At 37.7% G+C, this 19,462-nt stretch overlaps 4 protein-coding genes across 10 annotated transcripts in view; 1 reads left to right on the forward strand and 3 right to left on the reverse strand.

Moving 5' to 3' along the window:
- spri (Src homology 2 domain-containing protein sprint) overlaps window positions 1-8,891 on the forward strand; it is a 53,473-nt gene extending 44,582 nt beyond the window's left edge. For 5 of the 7 annotated variants that reach the window (XM_088044472.1, XM_088044474.1, XM_088044469.1 and 2 more), the window contains 9 exons: window positions 4,910-5,100; window positions 5,156-6,589; window positions 6,637-7,103; window positions 7,156-7,261; window positions 7,312-7,781; window positions 7,833-7,964; window positions 8,015-8,278; window positions 8,329-8,497; window positions 8,552-8,891. In XM_088044472.1, the coding sequence (XP_087900598.1) occupies window positions 4,910-5,100; window positions 5,156-6,589; window positions 6,637-7,103; window positions 7,156-7,261; window positions 7,312-7,781; window positions 7,833-7,964; window positions 8,015-8,278; window positions 8,329-8,497; window positions 8,552-8,676 (3,358 nt within the window). In that variant the 3' untranslated portion in view covers window positions 8,677-8,891. The remainder of the gene's footprint in view (window positions 1-4,909; window positions 5,101-5,155; window positions 6,590-6,636; window positions 7,104-7,155; window positions 7,262-7,311; window positions 7,782-7,832; window positions 7,965-8,014; window positions 8,279-8,328; window positions 8,498-8,551) is intronic. The other 2 variants (XM_088044473.1, XM_088044471.1) reach the window with 1 other exon arrangement.
- Window positions 2,057-2,960, reverse strand: LOC148170067 (uncharacterized). Its single transcript, XM_088043492.1, has 3 exons — window positions 2,839-2,960; window positions 2,560-2,769; window positions 2,057-2,452 (listed from the first exon to the last, which is right to left on the reverse strand). Exons 1-3 carry the CDS (start codon window positions 2,958-2,960, stop codon window positions 2,200-2,202), a joined length of 585 nt encoding a protein of 194 aa, XP_087899618.1. The 3' UTR covers window positions 2,057-2,199.
- A 614-nt stretch (window positions 8,892-9,505) lies between the features above and the next one.
- LOC148170068 (uncharacterized) lies at window positions 9,506-11,785 on the reverse strand. The gene is made up of 7 exons (XM_088043007.1): window positions 11,599-11,785; window positions 11,464-11,548; window positions 11,353-11,418; window positions 10,985-11,306; window positions 9,859-10,937; window positions 9,670-9,808; window positions 9,506-9,620 (listed from the first exon to the last, which is right to left on the reverse strand). The coding sequence occupies exons 1-7, from the start codon at window positions 11,625-11,627 to the stop codon at window positions 9,574-9,576; spliced, it is 1,767 nt and encodes a 588-aa protein (XP_087899133.1). The 5' UTR covers window positions 11,628-11,785; the 3' UTR covers window positions 9,506-9,573.
- A 941-nt stretch (window positions 11,786-12,726) lies between these two features.
- On the reverse strand, window positions 12,727-19,443 carry LOC148170069 (uncharacterized). Its single transcript, XM_088044253.1, has 30 exons — window positions 19,107-19,443; window positions 18,872-19,053; window positions 18,599-18,804; window positions 18,278-18,551; window positions 18,067-18,230; window positions 17,851-18,019; window positions 17,614-17,798; window positions 17,440-17,566; window positions 17,069-17,398; window positions 16,911-17,019; window positions 16,764-16,858; window positions 16,492-16,585; window positions 16,338-16,442; window positions 15,926-16,084; window positions 15,820-15,847; window positions 15,724-15,777; window positions 15,623-15,665; window positions 15,469-15,577; window positions 15,123-15,392; window positions 14,888-15,069; window positions 14,626-14,843; window positions 14,499-14,575; window positions 14,256-14,452; window positions 14,046-14,209; window positions 13,829-13,997; window positions 13,598-13,782; window positions 13,422-13,551; window positions 13,050-13,379; window positions 12,894-13,002; window positions 12,727-12,842 (listed from the first exon to the last, which is right to left on the reverse strand). Exons 1-30 carry the CDS (start codon window positions 19,441-19,443, stop codon window positions 12,727-12,729), a joined length of 4,917 nt encoding a protein of 1,638 aa, XP_087900379.1.
- Between the last annotated feature and the right edge of the window lie 19 nt (window positions 19,444-19,462).

The following is a 19,462-nucleotide window of genomic DNA, read 5'->3' on the forward strand; positions in this document are numbered from 1 at the left end:
GGCGATTTTATTATGGCCTTGCAGTGACTTAAATGAAGGCTACCCACACAGTTTTCGTTTGTACTGGATTTAAAGATGAATAATTTTACTTCTATTTGTGCTATTCGTGTTCATTTCGATAAACATAGTTTATCCATTCAAATAAATAGTGCATGATATTTACATTTACATTGGACTGATATTTAATTGATAAGATAGTTCAAGGAAAGTTTAGTTAAAATTGTAGTTTAAAAACTTTCGTCCAACGGATTTAACAAGCTTCATAATTTTCCAGTGTCATAATTTTTATAATAGCCCACACCAATTAATTGTGTTTTACAACAAAATGCACTCAAATTGAATTTAAGTGTAAAATTACTTCAACATTGTAGTTTATTATTTAATTAATTCATTTAAATTGTAGTAAAATTAATTCAGTTTGAAAACACGATTCTGGCATAAAACTAATTTGATCGCGGTTACAATGTTTGAATACCAAAGTACCTGACCAAGCGAAATTTATGATTTTTGTTCATTTTCACACTTGAAACCTACTAATTATTACTTTAGAATATTGTTGGGAACAGATTTCAAATTCCAACGCCCGTTTATTGGCCCTTTTTTCCGATCGTATCCACGAAGTAATAACGAGTTATTTATTATGAAAAAAATTAATGAACAGTCGACGGCGCATAAATACTTCATGACTCATAAGTCACAACAAATTAAGGAAATTGAATTATGTAGATTTGACAGATAATCTGATAATTCCGATGATTTATAAGCCGTACACGTTTCTCTTTTTTCTTTTGCTGAATACAACGCCGCACAATAGACATCGACTTCATTATAACTTCAGTTTTTATCGGCAACTTCTGTTTTTGGGGCGTTCTAAAATCCTCTATAATCTAGAATTTTCCACTTTTGGAGAACCCCCGTTCCAAGTATCTGCAATTTTTCATTCCTTACGTGCCAACTAACGAGATTATGTGGGCGAGAAAAAAATTACAAATTGGAATCCTGTCACGGCCCGGAATACCAAATTATGAGAGAGTTTATCTTGAATCCTCTAGAAAATTGACCGACTGAGCTAATTCCAGTTTCCTTGGCAACGTCAAGAGAGACATTTAAATTAAAAGAAAAACGCAACAAGGTCTGAATACAAATTTTGAATCTCATATTTCTTGTTAAAATTTGATCTCCTTACTGGGTTATATTAGTAGTGGAATTATTAATTGGAAACAACTCGTCGAAACCACTTCCCCGAACTGTCAAAATCAAATGTTGAAAACTTGTCCGGACTTATATAGAGTTACTTTCAAATTATCATAGAACGTGTAGGTTCCAGACAAAGATTGATGGTGTCCTCAACCGTCTGGAAAATTTGACTTCTGTGATCGTTTTCAATCAAGTAAGCATTGTATTTCCGACACTTTCGGTTGGTTTTTGACACTTGAAACGCCGACTTCGCATGCAATTTTCGTCTCTGCCAACACAATACTACGTGTTATTGTAATAGCAGAAACGTTGTTACATTTCAAAGTTCCCGACCAAGTTATCGACTCCCATTTCTGTTAGTTTAGTCAAACCGAACTGACATTTCACGTTGATTGTTCTGTTTGTCTCTCACTCTCATTTACTAAACGAGTGGGCTGTGCCTGTGTGACAATCGAAACGAACGACAGATTCAGGCTACTACGATAATTTATTTAGTTTTCGCGATTTTTTCGTGTTTGTGTCCGAGAGCAATTTAATTAGGGGTTTGCAGGGGTGAATTTTCTATACGGAAAGCTTTTAAATATTTAACTGGTGAGCAGATGAGAAGACCGACGTCAGTAAATATTAATACGAGGAATGTGCGGGAAACCGTTTCTTTCGAGGATTTAGATCTGTATAATTCAGGAGAGGCTAGAAGTAAAAAAAACAAGGAACAGATGTACTCTAATTAGAAATATCAATACCAATTTTCAACATGATGGGCTCCTGCACAGTCTTTAAAAAATAATTTGCGGTCTGTCAACTTATAATTTGATTTAATTGCTCAATAGAATGAATAGATATTGTTCCATAAAAGTAATTTCCTGTTAAATGAAAATGTATTTTCCTTCTAATTATTATTTGTGTTCCCCAACTCATCATCAGTGATTACCATTTACATATTTAGTAATTGTACGATACACTTCCTGCAAATTCCGGTTGACAGCCACTTCGGCCAATCAATTAGCATCGATCACAAATGATTAAATCACAACACTTGAAGAGCTCCGACACCTGTTGTGAGTGTAGAGTTTCTCGACGGGTGGAAACCCGAGAAAGGATCCAGATGACGTCCCTCTTCCCATACTTTCTTTTCCCCTTTTCTTGCCTCCGGCATCGTATAGTCACTCTCTTCTTCCCATAATTCCGGATGATGCAGGGACAATGAAGCGTCGCCCAGCCTCCATAGCAACCCCCGATAAATCCACGAACCAGACTGAAAGAGACAGATTTACATGTTCATCTAGGTTCTATCCTTGTCGTCTGACAAACGCAGATTCACCCTTTTAACACCGTGTCCCCTCATTATCAATTATTAATTACCTGAAGATGTTTATGTCTGGAAACATGATGAGATTAGAACGTGTTAAATGCCCAATAAAAATTCTATTTGAACGGGGTTTATTAACCGCACCGGCAAACTCAATTATCGATTCCGCGCTTTTGATCTGTTCGGAAAATCGTGAAAACTCTTTTATGCATTTAAACGGGTCGTGAAATCGAAACAGAAGACGGAATTTTCGGAGGCGTTGGCTGGCAATTTTCCAACACTCCAAGCACTTTTTTTATTCTATGTAGACCGTCTAGATTCTGGCACTTAACAAATAATAAACAACTTTGCTACCGAGCACGTGTTTCGTTTTAATGATATTTAGAGGAAGCGATCGCATTACAACGGGATCAGATTTGATTGTCTTGGAGCTAATGGAACTTGGACGGGTCATTAGGTGACGACGTAGTGTGAAATAATCAGCGGAAAAACCACGAGGGCTTTATACCTAACTGTTTCGTTCAATTGAACATTGGCCAATTAGCGCCTGCATTGTGGGGGCGGCAATACAATTTAACTGAGATGAGTTGTTAATTTTTAAGGAGTTGAAAACACTTTGGGATTCTGAAAAACGTTTATGGAGATATAATAGCTTGTTTGTGCTTTGACATTGAACCGCGCACGAAACGATTTCTAGCCGCATTAGTATTTCTATGAAGTGGTCGGTAACATGAGTTACAAACAAATAACATAGGGAATGAAAAATGAACGCTTCACAGTAGTCGGTTGTGTTTGGTTGGATTTTTTTCAATGCTATTAGTTGCCATTTTAATTATTGTATCTACTTCTAAAGATCCTATTAAACGCCTACAACTATCATTCGCTTGATAGTTATGCAAAATACGGAATTCGATCGAGACGAGATTTTTTATTCAGGAAACTAGTCGGCGATTTAGCTCCTGGGCGTCGTCATTTTATTATTAAGATCCTTGAATTACCTATTTCAATTTGGTCTAAAAACCACTCTGTGAATAGTATTATGTAACAAGAACAATAGTTTTTTTATTATAAAATTGTAGTATCATCTCTATAATTCCCATTAAAAACTGATACGAAATTGAATACATGGAAATTTTAATGGCAAAATGAAAACCACGCATCATTATTTAATTAAATCCAAATTTAAACCGAACTCCATTTGATATTAATATGTGATCGCCCTTCACTGTAAAAGTAAAATAATTTATAATATCGTAAACCCGATTTCAGCAAAATATACCGATCGTGTTTATCTATAATAAGTAAAAAGTGTCTATTAAACAAATTGCTCTCTAAACATACTTTTGCGGCGTAATATTTTCTAGTTTATCGAACATAAACGTGAAATACAAAAACTCGTTTAAACGAACATTAATAAGATATTTGCATGTCGATAAGATACTTTTTATCTACATGTTAAATTTCTTACAAACTTCCGGGACGTGTGACATTTAAGTAAAACATTATATTTTCGTGCATTATTACCTTTAAAACAAAAATAAACTCTCTCTTTCTGAGTTTGATATAATTTTTTTTTATTTTTATAGTGTCACTTTCACCGGCAGGAAGTTCAGATTCCATTTGAATCAGACTCTGTTTATTTTAAGAAATTATTGTAAATAACTGTGACAAGTGTGCGGCATTTAAGTGATCTGTCCAATTTGAGAAAACACGACTTGCTGAAAGCACTTTGGCAAAAATAAATTGGAATATTTTAGTTTGTTGGACACGAGACTTGTAATAAAAGCAAAGCGTTGGACTGTCTCGGATAACGGAAGATGCAAATTTATTCCAAGTCTGATTCCCAGTGCATCTTCCTCGTACCAAAAATATAAATGTCGTCAAAGTGACACATGCGGTGGACTAATAAACACGAGGAAGAGACGATGGCAATGATGCAATAAAAGCGAACTGCTACATAAATAGACGAAGAATTTCAAACAAGAAAAGTCCGGGACGAAGTAATAATTAAAATCTCTGTATTTTTAGCCAGTGTCTTCCTACAATAGAAGGATGGAAAACGAGCGCTTTTTCTGACCCCGCCTCTATAAAGGCAATAAATTCATTATTCTACCTTAGCCAATAAAAATAAATTCATCCAAACCGTGCTTTGTTCAATTTCCATAATATACCTTGTTTTCGGAACGTACAAGAGTGCTTTCGTTGTAAATAAATCAACCCGTTTCCGCTGTATAGCCCTCGAGGATTATTGGACTTCCCATTATACACATTCCCTAATAATATGTTTTATGAGTGGTTAAAAGCATTGTTATGTTCGGACGCGGAGTCGTAGGGTGAATTTGTTTTCCAACCACACTTTACGATCGCTGAATTAAAACTTACTAACAAATTAATTTCTTCCAGAAGCGATGCCTTCCTCGAACCATACCTTTTGGGTGACCGGCAAAGTCCGGGGGTGGGAGCCCCGTCGCCGTCACCGCCACCATGCCGCCCCGATATCTCGCCCACGCCCCCATCACGCTCAGCGTCGGGAGAGTCGCTTTTGTCGTCGAATGGGGGGTCGGAGGGCGGCAGTGAGGACAGTGGAGAGTCAGGTATGAGATATCGCCCTTTCAGTACATTCAACCCTTTGATGCATGTTTTCTTAAGGTTACGGGGCCACTTGCGACATAGGTCTAACGGAACGTTTAATCAGATCGCATCCAATTTGGTTTCTCCCGGGAATCCAAAGAGCGGGGGCTTTCCACTTATTACAAGGCAAAGAGGAGGGATGTTTCGTCGTCAGACAGTCTTCACAAAGCGATACGATGGCGTTATCAGTTCGCTTACCTCTAGATAAGGGACCGTACATAGAACATTATCTCATTCAATCGACAGACGGACAGCTAGGGTTGGAAACAAGCGAGAACCGCTTCGGGAGTATGCCGGAACTTATAGCGCACTATGCGAATTGTTGCGACGAACTTCCTGTACAACTGACACTGCCTAAAGCAATCAGAGAAGCGAAAAGTCGACAACAGTTGTCGTCTTTAGCTCTGTTAGGACAAGAATTTTGGAGGTATAGTCCACCTCCTTCTGCCGCTTCTAGTCCAGACGCCGATTTAGTTTTAAATTTGAATCCGTTGATGACGACTTTTAAGACAGCGGAGCCTTCGACACCGATCACGAAAGAAATCAAACCAACGAGACCGAATACGTTAAATTTGATGAGTTTTATTGAGCCTAGTAAAGAACCAAACAAGCCGAAGAATAACGAGTTGGTGTCGAAGACACCACCACCTCCACCTCCAAGATGGTCGAAACCGTCAACGCCTCAGAATAACTTCACGGTGACGACAACGGTAACGTTTAGTGTGAATGCGCAGAGTCCTCATGATCATCTACCTCCGTCGCAAGTGGAGGTTCATTGTGATCCCAAGCGGATGTCGCCTGAAGGACAGTGCAATTCCACCATATCATCGAAGGGTAGTTTAAGGAGAGTTCCTCCTGATCAGGTGTTATCACCAAATGGGTCGTCAATACTCTCCCCCAGCTCTGATCCGAGTAGTATTTTATCACCTGATACCTTATCGCCTTTATCAGCTAACAAAACCGCCCGCCACAGTAAACGTTCGAAACACAAACTATCAAAACATTACCAAGAGAGTGATATTGTTGATTCACCGACTTTCTACTATCGAAGTGGGTTAGGTGATAAAATAAGTGATTACGAAGACGTATGGACCAACGATTCGACGAACAAATCGAAGAATAGTACTTTGGCGTCGCCTGATATCCTCCAGCACACGAACAACAACATTCTAAGTCCCGTTGAATCTCACAGGAGCAATTGTAGTACCCCAATCCAGAGCAACAGTAAGAGCTCCATTCAGTCTCCTATCATCGAAGACATGGCGAGTCCTCAAGCACCGAAGCAAGGAAGTCCGTTCTATGCGGAACCAGCGGATTCTATTGCACCAGTACCACGGAGAACTTTAGCCAAGACGATGCTTCCGACGCAACAGAGGCACTCCAATCCTCCAGGACTCTTCTCACACTCACCTCTAAGTCCAGGACTCGAGCGGATAGACTCTGACTTCAATGGTGAGTACCGTTAGTACCCCACCGGTGATTCCACAACTCTTTTTCAGTAATGTCTTCATCCGTGGACAATCTAAGTCCAAAGCACAGATTCGCAGGTTTAAGAAAACCAGAAGTCAAACCAGTATTACCACCTTCCATTAAAATTAAAGCGAACGACAGTTGGCAAGTTGACAACGGGTGGACGTTTAGAGGCAATGATTTCGACGTCGCGATGGAGTCAAGCGATCAAGATTACGACTCCGATTGGCCTCTAGTTCCCACTCTCATTTCATCTATTCATCCTTATACTCCCGATCCTGACGACAGGATAACTGTACAGGACATGATTTCGAAGCGGTTTCCTGATATCAGGACTTCGTCAGAGTTGACCACGGACGAAGAGCTGTGTAGGATGTCGGCGTACGACAACGTGGAGGATCGACGAGTACCCAGAGCGCCCCCTTCGGAGATTAGCGAGCATACGGAGTTCTCGGAGCCTTGGACTGAGCTTAATCAAGGAGTTACGAACACAGAGGTATTTAAAAGTTGCGGATCAACGGATTAAATTTATCTTGTTTTTTATTTAGACTGATGATTCCATATCCGAGAGAATCATAAACCACCATCAAAGTACAAAAGTAGCATCAATAAATAGGTCGAAAAGCTTTAAAGACAGATTGGACCCTCTGCTTTGTAAGTACGACCGAACGTCAAGAAGTTGAGAGTTTAATTTTTAATTTTAGCTGCCCCACGTTTACAAGCGTTGCGGAACAGAGAGCAAACGGGTCCAAGAACGGTGGGAGCTACCATTAGGACGTACGCCTTGGAGTTGGCACAAGACAAAAATACGACATTTGCTCAAAATATCGATAATTTCATTGCGTGTACAATTGAATCGAAAGAAACGAATCCGCAGATAATCATGAGGAATATGAGACAGTTTATGTCAGGGATGAAAAACTACTTGGTGAAACACGGAGAGAAAGGATTTTATAAGGAAATTGAAAGAGAAAGGAGTAAATTGAAACCGACGGAGTTCCTCAATTTGGACGCGATTTTGGAAGGAGTGATGCATAAATTGGTTGTGAAGCCACTCAAAACTCATTTGCAAAAGTTATTTCTCGATCACTATACGAAAACGGGGGCTATAAGGCTCTTGGCGGATAACATTCAGTTTGCGGCGACGCGGCCGATATCGGAGTTGGCAATCAAAGTAACTACCACCACCTTCCAATCGTCTTATAATAAAAATGTGTTTTTACAGCCTAAAATCACACTGCCTTCCGATAGCTCTCTTACCACGATCTCCCAGTACTTACAACGACTACAAACCGCAGACTCTCCTTTAGAAAAATTAGAATATCTCCTCGCCGCCATCGCTACGATTTTCAATTCAGTACGTCATAAGCGCTCCCTTTTAGACTGTCTTTTAAATCTCAATTTTAGGTGAAAACCAGCCAATTGACCGGCTCCGGAAAATCCGTGCAGTTGGGGGCTGACGATTTCCTTCCTTTATTCGTGTGGGTTTTAGTCAAAACGAATTTCGTTGCCGCCGAAATTGAGGCTGAATACATGTGGGGGTTGCTTCACCCGTCACTCCTTTCAGGTGAAGGAGGATATTACTTAACCACTCTGTCTTCGGCAGTTCACGTACTTAAAAACTTCAAAGACAGTTGTGTGGAGAACGTAAAAAATAACGTAAAGAATGACGTAAGGGACGAAACGTTGAGATTGAAGTGAATATTAATTTGCTTTTTTAGTCGGTTTTGAAGGTTGTTGTTCCTGACGAGCTTCACGGGTCTATTTTAACGAAGACTTTACCTGCGAAGCCTCATATGACTACCAAGGACGTGTGCAATATCATAGCGCATAAAGCTAGGATAACAAATCCGCAGGATTATGCTCTCTATAGGGTGACCGACGGTGAAGGTAAATCCGTTTTTATTGAGGTAGAAGAGTCGTCTAATTTCTATATCATTTCAGAGACAATGTTACTGGATAATGAGTGTCCGCAAGACTTTATCACCGGAACTAAACATACCATGTTAGCTTACAAAAGAACTGATGCTAAAATCGCTTGGCCAAATCAAGACAAACTAAATCTCTAGTCATGTATTTATACGTAAATCGGTTTGTCTAATGTAAATAATTTTGTGTTTATAAAAGTGTAAGTTGTCAATTTATAACTTTTAATACACATGTTAATCTTTTTATACCATGTAGCATAGCTGCATAACTTGTTTTATTGTCTCAATAACAAATTTTGTATCTAATTTATTCTTTTCAACTGTGCTAAGTAACGTCAATAAAAATATATTCTTGATTCGTCCAGTCAATAAATGCGACACCCCCATAATAAAGAAGGCAGTTATTAAATTTACGTTAATTTCGACAATTAAAATCTACTTTCTCCACACGTGGATCTCTCCAATCATTTTACCATTTTCTCTGTAATTGTTTCCTCATATTTAGGTAGAAATTAATGATGTTTTTTTAATGAAGGACAAAAAACAGAAGCCCCTTTGTAAATATTTGTTATTTCACGTGGAGCTTAACGTTCAATTAGCCGCAAGCGACATTACTTCAATCACTTAGAACGAGTGTTTTGGCTTCCGGGAAACTTCCCCGTTTGTTTCCAAGAAACGCTCTTTATTTCAGCTTTTAGGAGGCTTTGTTTTAGATCCAAGCTTTTATGGCTTGAAGCTTATTTCGTGGCATCGCTTTTGTTGTCTCAAGGACTTTTTTTCGGTTTAAAGGGGCGGTTGATCAATTAAATTATTTGTCTAGTCGTCTGGCACCACGCAATCGTGTCTGAACTTGATATAAAAACATCAAATAATTGACAGATGCTAGGATATGAGAGATTTAAGACAAACGTTTACAAAGTAATAGCCGACTAGATTTGTCTACTAAATAGTGGTTTTGAATGACACGCCATTTAATTTAGAAATAATTTATTAGTAAAAAACAACAATAAATATCGTTAGGTAAGGTAATTGACTTGGCTATTGCCTCCTAAAGGTTCTCGCGCTCCTCTTATATTCCACGGGAGCTAAAAAAATCTCTTTTACTGTACTGTACCTCCCGAAATTTATTCTTACCTGGATTATATGACTTTCTACTTGGTTCCTTAGTAATTGGATAACAATCGTTCTTCAATACTTCTTCAAGATTCCCATAGCCTTTGAACTTGACCACACAAGTCTTCTCAGTCACAGCAGTAACAGTCGCGTTGTACAACTAAAAAACGACAATAAATCAATCAGATCAAGGGAAAGAAAACAAGCAACCTTTTGGTCTTCCCAGTAAATCGCCATGCATTCGTCGCCGACTTTCCAGTCGAAATTCTGTGGGGTACTAGTGGGATTATATGAAGTACTCTTCTTTTGAGGGCCTAGATTCAAGTGCTGTCTCAAACTTCTGCTAGCAAACTGCGTGTTGACGGACATTTTCTCAAAGTTATTGCTCAAACCATTGACCACATTATCGTCGATTTTGCTCTGTGAAGTCTGAGGTTGAACTTCGTTCTTCGCTTTGTAGGAATTTTGATCATAAGTAGATTTATTGTAGTAAGTACGGTTTTGTTGATTTTGTGGGACTCTCGGACTGTTGTAACTATTTTGCCCGTCTCTCGGACTGTTATAATCATTTTGGCCAACTCTCGGGTTGTTATAATCGGTTTTCCTAACTCTGGGACTATTATAATCATTTTGCCCAACTTTTGGACTGTTATAATCATTTTGCCCAACCCTTGGACTGTTATAATCATTTTTTCCAACTCTTGGACTATTATAATCACTTTTCCCAACTCTCGGACTGAAATGATCATTTTGCCCAACCCTCGGACTGTTATAATCATTTTTCCCAACTCTTGGACTGTTATAATCATTTTGCCCAAATCTCGGTCTGTTATAATCATTTTGCGCGACATTCGGGCTGTTATAATTGTTCTGCGCAGATCTAGGAGTGTTATAATTTCCTGTTGGCTTAACTTCCACGTTGCCTTCATTAGGAGGCAATTTATCTTCAAGGAAATCAAACAAAGATACTCTCTCTAAAGGTTTCAGTGGCTTATCGTCCATTTCTTTCACAACCGGTTTAGTTTTATTACTCTTTCGCTCTCTGTTCTGGAAATCGGATTTACTCCGAACTGGTGGTGGCTGCACTGTCTGTTTACTTCCACCTCCAAAAACTTTTTTGATCGCTCCTGTGGCGGCTTCCGCGATGGCATCTTGTCTCTGTAAATCAAACTTGGTACTCTCTTTGTTTTCTTGGTTTTTATTGTCGAGGGACTTGAATGATTTGTCTTGAATTTCGCTTTCGATTTTGCGGCCGAAGTTGACCCAAGCTGGGGGTCCATCACTAGAAGCTGCTCAAACTAATTAATTTTGTTAAGTTACTGGAGACTCTACTTACAATAATTCTGTCTGTTGTGGTGCTGAACACTTTTGGCCAATTCCCATTTTTCGAAAAGTGCCGGGACTTTGCCCCCTAGCAAAGAGCAGTTATTTGAATCCAAAAGCACATATCCTGATGAGATTTTGGCTGAATGAATCAAAAGTTTGGAACCTGGAGGAGTCTTGTCCAAGTTAAGTGAAGGTATTGAGGCAGTTTCAACAGCTTGTATGTACGTGTCACCGTCTGTTAACACGAGTTTTAACATGCGGGGCGCCGCTTGGGAATTTTCGTTTGCTTTGGGGGCCGCTACATTCCTAATTTTTTGAATTTGAAGAACCACCTGGAATTTGATGTAACTCCCTGTACTCTGGAAAAGTGGTACAAACCTGAGAAATTGTGGGTTTATTCTGAAGTTTGGCTAAGATGGGGGCCCCAGTCTCCTTCAAATCAGACTGAAACAAACGTTACAACATACGTGGGTGGTTTGTATTACTTACATTAAGAGCATTCTTGAGGAGTGTTGCTTTATCTTTTATTGCGTTGTTTTCCGTGATTATTTCTTCACCTTTTTGGGAAATATTCCTGCAAAAAAGCAGTTTAAACTGGGAGAGTTGTGACATAACCTCACTTACCAAGCTTGGCCTAAAATATCCAAAGCCATGTTAAATTAGTTGAACTTAATTACCGAGTTAAATGAAAATGCATAATTGGAGAAAGCCGAAATTAATTAGTTCTTGCTGATAAATTATTAAATTAAAAGAAAATTTAACAGGTCGCTATAACTGTCACCGCTGTCAGTTTCATGTTGATGATGTTGACGTTTCTAGTTGCGGGAAATTTAAATTAATTGAATTTTGAATTGCGCCATAGAATTGCGCGTATTTTTTTCATACGACTTCGATTATACGGCTGCGGCTAATCCATGTCAAGATTTCTATCCAATATTTAGAATTGTTATTGTGTTGTGTTGTTATGACTTTTGTTTAAGTATTTATATAATTTTTATTAAAAAAATGTTCCAAAGCCTAATAAACTTATTTCCTGAAATGTATATATTTTTTAATAATGTATTTTTCGTTTATCCGAGCAAACTCCGGTCCCGAGAAGCACGGATAATCAAGATTGTACTGAGCTTAATTTTTTATGGTCACCTGTTTTTGTGATTTTTTTTTAAACTATTGTGATTTATTTTGGAAATGCCGCCACTCGACATTCCATTTCTGGAAACTCATTCTCATTCTCATTACAAGGGTAATAGCGCGCCACCGGATTAATTTTTTGTTATCTCAAGAAAAAGGTAATGATACGCAATTAAGAAAAAATTAAAAATTAAAATTAAGAAATTGCGTATTAATCTCTATTGGAATCAGTAGTGTTCCGAATTTTAGGGAAGTCGGTCGTTCTGGGCAATTTTCATTTATATATTTTCTGGGGTTTTTAATTCAAAGAAATCTTGTTAGGTTTTCGGTTCGTTAGTGTTAACAAAAGTAGTTAGTTAGATACATTGAATTTTTTTTAGTTCTATCAAATATAATCTGGAACTGACTGTGATATGATGGATCAAATTTGAAAGTTGGTCTTAGAAATTTTCGATTTAGGTAAATTGTTTTTTTTTTAAATTAGTTGTCTAATATGAATCGCGAGAGTACGTAAGATCGGATACCTGAGTGCATTCATAACGGATAATAGGAACCATTCTACATTTGCACAGATTTAAAAGGATTATTTCAGCAAGCAGGTAACGCGTTCATAACTTTTAATTAAAATTTTGATGCGTCTACATTTTTGTCTGTTTTTGGATCAACATTATTTAATTTGTTGCGAAGCTCGACCACCACTGACTCTTGCGCCGTTGTAACACTTTTGGATTTTGGGTCTGAAAGAAATATCGTAGATATTTGTACTTGTTTTTTTCGTTTAAACGTACTTCTTGCAAAAATCAGTTTCTCGATTGTTAGAATCGGCGATTCAAAGGCCATCGTCCACAGAAAAGACACAGCGACAGTAAAGCAGTAATCGCCCCAGAACTGGTGGAACTAAAATCAATTTTTAATATTCGGTTGTAAAGTCGTAGAGTCTTTACTCCAAGCAAGTTTGAAAAGTACGTCGGTGTTCTTCCTTGGGCTGCTATTGTAACTAGCACGTTTAAATGTAAGAGGTAAATACTGTAATTAAGTCTAATTAAGACAGTGAAGATATCACTGGAAAGAAAAGCATTTATGACGCCCCCATAGTCATTGACACAAAGAAGGATAATTATTGATAACGCGATTGACCATCCTACTCTTGTCAAGGCATTGAAGAAGGACGAATCCAAGACGTTGTACTCAGGTGCTGCAATCATTGGAGAGTGTCCGAAGACGACAGCTACCATTATTACCAGCGAAATCAACCACAAACTTGTAACTTGGAACTGTTAAAAATCAGATTTAGTTGTATCTATCGGCCAACTTACCGATGTTAATTTCAGCGGTTTATTCGTTCTTGTCTCGTAAACAAAGTACCCAGAAATCATTCCGATTAGATATGCTGCTCCTCGAACGTGCGTTGGACTGTACAAATAGTTGTACTGATCTACACCTTGGCTGGAAATTTTATTTTTAGGTTCGAACGTGGTGGTGTATGATATACTTGAAAAATGTGGTGCCCAAGTGTTTTTTCCATGTTATTTCGAAGACGTAGGCGCTGTCGAGTAAAACGATAAGAACGAGAGCACCAAGAGTTTGCTTCGGCCATCGAACTAGAGGAAAAAGGATCAGCGGCGATAGGAAGTACATTTGAGTGTCCACAGCTAGATACCAAGCTTGTCCTGCACACTAAAAAAATTATCGTGTATTGTGTGAATAAATAATTTGGTTTTACTTGTTCATTTGGATGAATGTAGTTTTGAAAATAAGTTAGTGTGGACCACCAGTGTTTCTCGCACGGTTTTTGGTACAATTCATCTACAACAGGCCAAAAGGGTCCCTCACCCATGTAATTGAGTAAAGTTCCTGTTAGCAACACCACCATAGCTAAAGAAGGAGTCAATCTACAAAAAAGTTTTATCAAAATAAAGCAATGCGAGTATTTTTAGAACCTCAAAAGCCTGTGGATGTAAAACATTGGTATATTAAATTGAACCCCTTTTGCTTGACTTTTTAAAAATAAATAAACTACTAGAAGCCCACTGATTACAAAGAAAGTGTCGACAGCCATAGAACTGGCAGCGACGAACGAGTTTTCTTCTTTATTTTTCCACTCCTGCAATAAAAGGTGTAACTGCTTTTACCGCGCTTTTCATTGTTACCATAATTTTCTGGCCGTTGATGTGTGGGATAAAAAACATACTTTGGAAACCGTGCGCTATAAGGACCCACATCATGCTTATAACTCTCAATCCATTCAAACAATTCAGACTTCCTTCGGCTGTTTTAGTCGAGAGGATTTTCTGCGCGTTTGTGTACATCGAAAATGCTACTAGGAAACTCGGTTTCTTTTCGCTGTCTACAAATATTACTAGAGTTAAGATAATTTTACAACGACATCTTACCAATGAGTTTTTGGTAGACGAGGACGTCGTACACAGTTCCACAAATGAGCATCACTGCAAAAATAGAAAAAACAACACTAAAATAAATTATTTAGTGTAAAAATTAAATTATGGGTCTCGAACAAACATTGCAAATATCGCAGGTTTTGTAAACTCTTTTCTCTCGGCGGTGCCACAGTATTTATCGTCGAACGTGAAATGTAAGAATGATTCTAAAGATTCTTCGATGATACTTGTAGCGTTTTGGATTAATTCGGCCGTGCATACTTTAGGGACACAAAAACCATACGATAATCGAGCTTTTCCTGTAATGTCTTGTTCATCTTCGGACCTTTGGAAATCTCCCTAGAATTTTATAATAGTGGTAATCTTAACCGATTTGAATTTACCAGTAGTTCGTCCAAAAGTTTACTAAAGTTTTGTCCATATTTCGGATGTGGTTGAGCAAATGCTGAGCAATATTTTCCTTGAACATTTGATTCTTTAATTTCTAAACATTCGTCGTAGTTTCCTACATGCATGATGTTTCCCATGAAGATTCCGGACTGTGGTTTAGCCGACGCATCCACCACTATTAAAAATTGGTGTAAATAAATGGAAATCTTTTATTGAAGACGTGCTTACTTCGAATGGCCCAGTTTTCCCCAGTTGAGACTCCTAGTATCAGTGATATAAGACTATCCGAGCAGTCATTTTTGGGAATTTGTTGTAAGATGTTCAATAAATCGGCTTGTAACTGAAGAATGTTGATTGTTGGGATGGGGATGGTTAAAATCGGGCTTGAAGTGGTTGTGGTGGCGAATGATCGATTTGTTAATAATAAGGCAAAAAACACAAGAAGCAACATTGTAACTTTGCAGTGCCAAGTCAAGACTAAATGTTGACACGCAGAAACTACAATGAATTGTATAAATCGTTGTGTACGAAGGCTTAGAAGATAAAGGCTTTTTTATTAGTTCCGTGAAGTGACAAGAGGAACACACAGCTTCCAAAAACTTACTTAACACTAATGCAAAGCAAGTGATTTGATCCAGCAGAACTCGGGAGTTAGAATTTGATTTTTTAGAGTTTTCGCTATACTACGACGACGCAATATTTTAAAGTTATAATTTTTTAAAATCAACAGAGCAAGAGGTAGAAGGAGACTGGTTTACAATTATAATATTTCTTCAAAGCACTTTTACTTTTTGCTCTCCCATATTATGTAGACGACTAATTTATTTACAAGAAATAATTGATTAATTGATAGTGTGATAAGGAAATTTGTACCGTAGCGCAACTTCAGCAATCTCTTATTAGATTGTAAATGTTATCGCAGGACATTCGTAGCACATAATGCATTTTGTCGGCTTAAATTGTTAAGTTGCTAAGTCCATTTTTGAACAATATGCATTTTCAGTTTTATAAAAAGGGTAATAGAAAGGTACAGCGTTGGATCCTTTTATGTGGCATTTTTTCAGAATAAGGAAACTTTATGTTTTCACTCCCCAAATTTTCAAATCTCACATTTGACGACAAATATGTAAAAAGATTTCTCGACTTCGCGGTTAAAAAATTTCGAAATGGACTTATTAACAACTCAACGACTTAAGGCGACGATTTTATTGATGAAGTTTGAACAGTGTAGATTCAATTTAATTCTGGCACTTTTTTTCTCGTGTTTTCTTTTTCGTCACAAAAGGTAACAATTAGCGTTGCATTTGCGCAATTTGTTTGCACAGATTAAGTATCATCTCAGTAAACATTGTGTCAGAAGCCAAATTTAATTTTTAATTTTTAATTTAGTTTAATTAAAAACATTTTCTAATAAGATTAAAATTTTGACTGCTTTGGATTAACATTTTTTTAAACTATTGTGAATATCGATCACCAATATCTTCCTCCATTTTAGTATCCATGGATTTTCGTTCAAACGTACACTTTGCACAGTGAAGCAGTAATCGCCTTAGAGTTGGTGAAACTTAAAATCATTTTTTTATATTCTGCAATAAACTCTTGGAGTTAATGCCATCAAGTTTGAAAAGTACGTCACTGTTCTCCCTTGTGCTGTTATTTGAATTACCAGATTGAAATGTAAGAGATAAATACTATAATTAAGTTTAAAGTTTAAAATTTTAAAGGGTGCAATGTGTTTTTATGATGGATACCTGACTGCATTCATAATGGATAATCGGAGTCCATCCGTATTTACCCAGATTTAAGAGGATTATTTCATCAAGAAGGTAGTGTGTCCATAATTTTTAATTAAAATGTTTATGCGTCTACATTTTTGTCTGTTTTTGGATCATCATTATTTAAATTGTTGCGAATCTCGACCACCACTGACTCTTTCCCCGTTTTGAAATTCTTGGATTTTGGTTCTGAAAAAAATCTCGTCGGTAATAATTTCTACTTTTTTTGGTTTAAACTTACTTCTTGCAAAAATGAGTTTTTCGATTGTTAGAATCGGGGATTCAAAAGCCATTGTCCACACAAAAGACACAGCTAGAGTGAAGCAGTAATCGCCCCAGAACTGGTGGAACTACAATCAATTTTTGTAGCGTGCAGTACTAATAATCTCTTGGACTTACTCCAATCAAGTTTGAAAAGTACGTCGGTGTCCTTCCTTGGGCTACTAATGTACTTAACACGTTTATATGTAATAGATAAACACTGTAGTTAAGTCTAATTAAAACAGTGAAGACTTCATGTGAGAGGAAAGCATTAATAACACCCCCATAGTCGTTCACACAAAGAATTATGATTATTGACAACGCGACTGACCATCCTACTCTCGTCAAAGAATTGAAGAAAGACGAGTCTAAAACGTTATACTCAGGTGCTGATATCATTGGAGTGTGACCCACAACGATTCCTAACATTATTCCCAAGGAAAATAGCCACAAACTCCCTACTTGAAACTGTTGGAAATTAGTTTTAGCTTCATCCAGTGTGAACTTACCGAGGTTAGTTTAAGCGGCTTTGTTCTTGTTTCGTACACGAAGTACCCAGCGATCATTCCGGTTAAATATGCCACTGCTCGGACGTGCGTTGGGCTGTACAAATAGTTATATTGATCCATACCTTGACTGGAAATTAAATTTTTTGATTTGAACTTTAGACATCTAGGATATACTTGAGAAATGTGGTTCCTAAGTGTTTTTTCCATGTTATTTCAAAAACATAGGCGCTGTTGAGTACAACAGCAAGAATTATGGCAGCAAGAGTTGGTTTCGGCCATCGAATTAGAGGAAGAAGGATAAGCGGTGATAGGAAATACATCTGAGTGTCCACAGCGAGGTACCAAGCTTGTCCTGCGCACTAAAAAAATCTTGTATTGTAAGTAGGAACTTAAATAATTAATTGTTTTTACTTGTTCATTTGGATTCAAATAGTTTTGAATATAAATAAGCGTGGACCACCAGTTTGTCTCGCACGGTTTTTGGTACAATTCATCCACAACAGGCCAAAAAGGTCCTCTACCCAAATAATTGAGCAACGTTCCTGTTAGCAATACCACCATAACTAAAGAAGGAGTTAATCTACAAAAAAGTTTTATCGAAACAGGCAATGCAAGAGGATCTAGAACCTCAAAAGCCTGTGAATGTAAAACATAGGAATGTTAAATCGAACTCCTTTAGCTTGACTTTTCAAAAATAAATAAACCACAAGAAGCCCACTGATTACAAAGAAGGTATCGACAGCCATAGAACTGGCAGCGACGAACGAGTTTTCTTCTCGGTTTTTCCACTCCTGCAATTAGAATTATAGCAGCTTGTATTCAGAATGCTTCTCTTTGCCTTAAGCTCCTGACCGTTGATGTGTGGGAAGTAGAAGATACCCATGAAACCGTGCGCTATGATAATCCACATCATGCTTATAACTCTCAATCCGTTTAAACAACTTAAAGTTCCTTCGGATGTTTTAGTAGAAAGGATTTTCTGCGCGTTTGTGTACATCGAAAAAGCTACAAGAAGATTCGGCTCTTTTTCGTCGTCTGTAAGTTTTTGGTAGACGAGGATGTCGTATACAGTCCCACAAATGAGAATCGCCGCAAAAATTGAAAAAATAATGCTGAAATAAATTGTTTAGTTAAATGAAATTATGGTTTTTGTACAAACATTGCAACAATCGCCGCTTTTGTGAACTCTTTTCGGTCAGTAGTGTCACAATATCTATCGTCGAACGTAAAATGTATAAAGGACTGTAACGACTCTTCAATGATACTTGAAGCATTTTGAAGTAATTTAGCCGTGCATACTTTAGGGACACAAAAACCATACGAAAGTCGTGCTTTTCCTACAATGTCTTGTTCGTCTTCGTTTCTCTGGAAATCTTCCTGAAATTTTATAATAGCAGTATGCTAGATGTAATCTTATCAAGTTCGAATTTACCATTAGTTTATTCAACAGTTTACTAAAGTCTTGTCCATACTTCGGATGAGGTTGACCGAAACCAGTGCAATATTTTCCTTGAACGTGTGATTCTTTAATTTCTAAACATTCATCGTAGTTTCCTACATGCATGATGTTCCCCATTAGGATTCCAGATTGTGGTTTTGCTGACGCATCCACCACTATTAAAAAATGGTGGAAATAAATCTAAATGTTTGATTAAAGACGTGCTTACTTCGAAGGGCCCAGTTTTCCCCAGTTGAGACGCCCAGTATTAGTGACATCAGACTATCCGAGCAGTCATTTTTGGGTATTTGTTGTAAGATGTTCAATAAATCAGCTTGTAATTGGAGAATGTTGATTGTTGGGATGGGGATAGCCGAAATCGGACTCAAAGTGGTTGTGGTGCCCAAGGATTGATTTGTTAATAGTAAGGCAAAAAGTAGAAGAAGCAACATCATAACTTTGTCGTGCCAAGTCAAGACTAGACGTTGACACGCAGAAACTACAATGATTTTAATTCTTTGTGTACGAAGGCTTAGAATATAAAGGTTTTTTATGATGTATTTCATTGAAGTGACAAGAAGAACG

The sequence above is a fragment of the Gnatocerus cornutus genome, chromosome 8 (genome assembly GCF_029298725.1).
Source record: "Gnatocerus cornutus isolate USDA-ARS CGAHR chromosome 8, icGnaCorn1.1, whole genome shotgun sequence".
In the NCBI taxonomy this organism is placed as follows: domain Eukaryota; kingdom Metazoa; phylum Arthropoda; class Insecta; order Coleoptera; family Tenebrionidae; genus Gnatocerus; species Gnatocerus cornutus.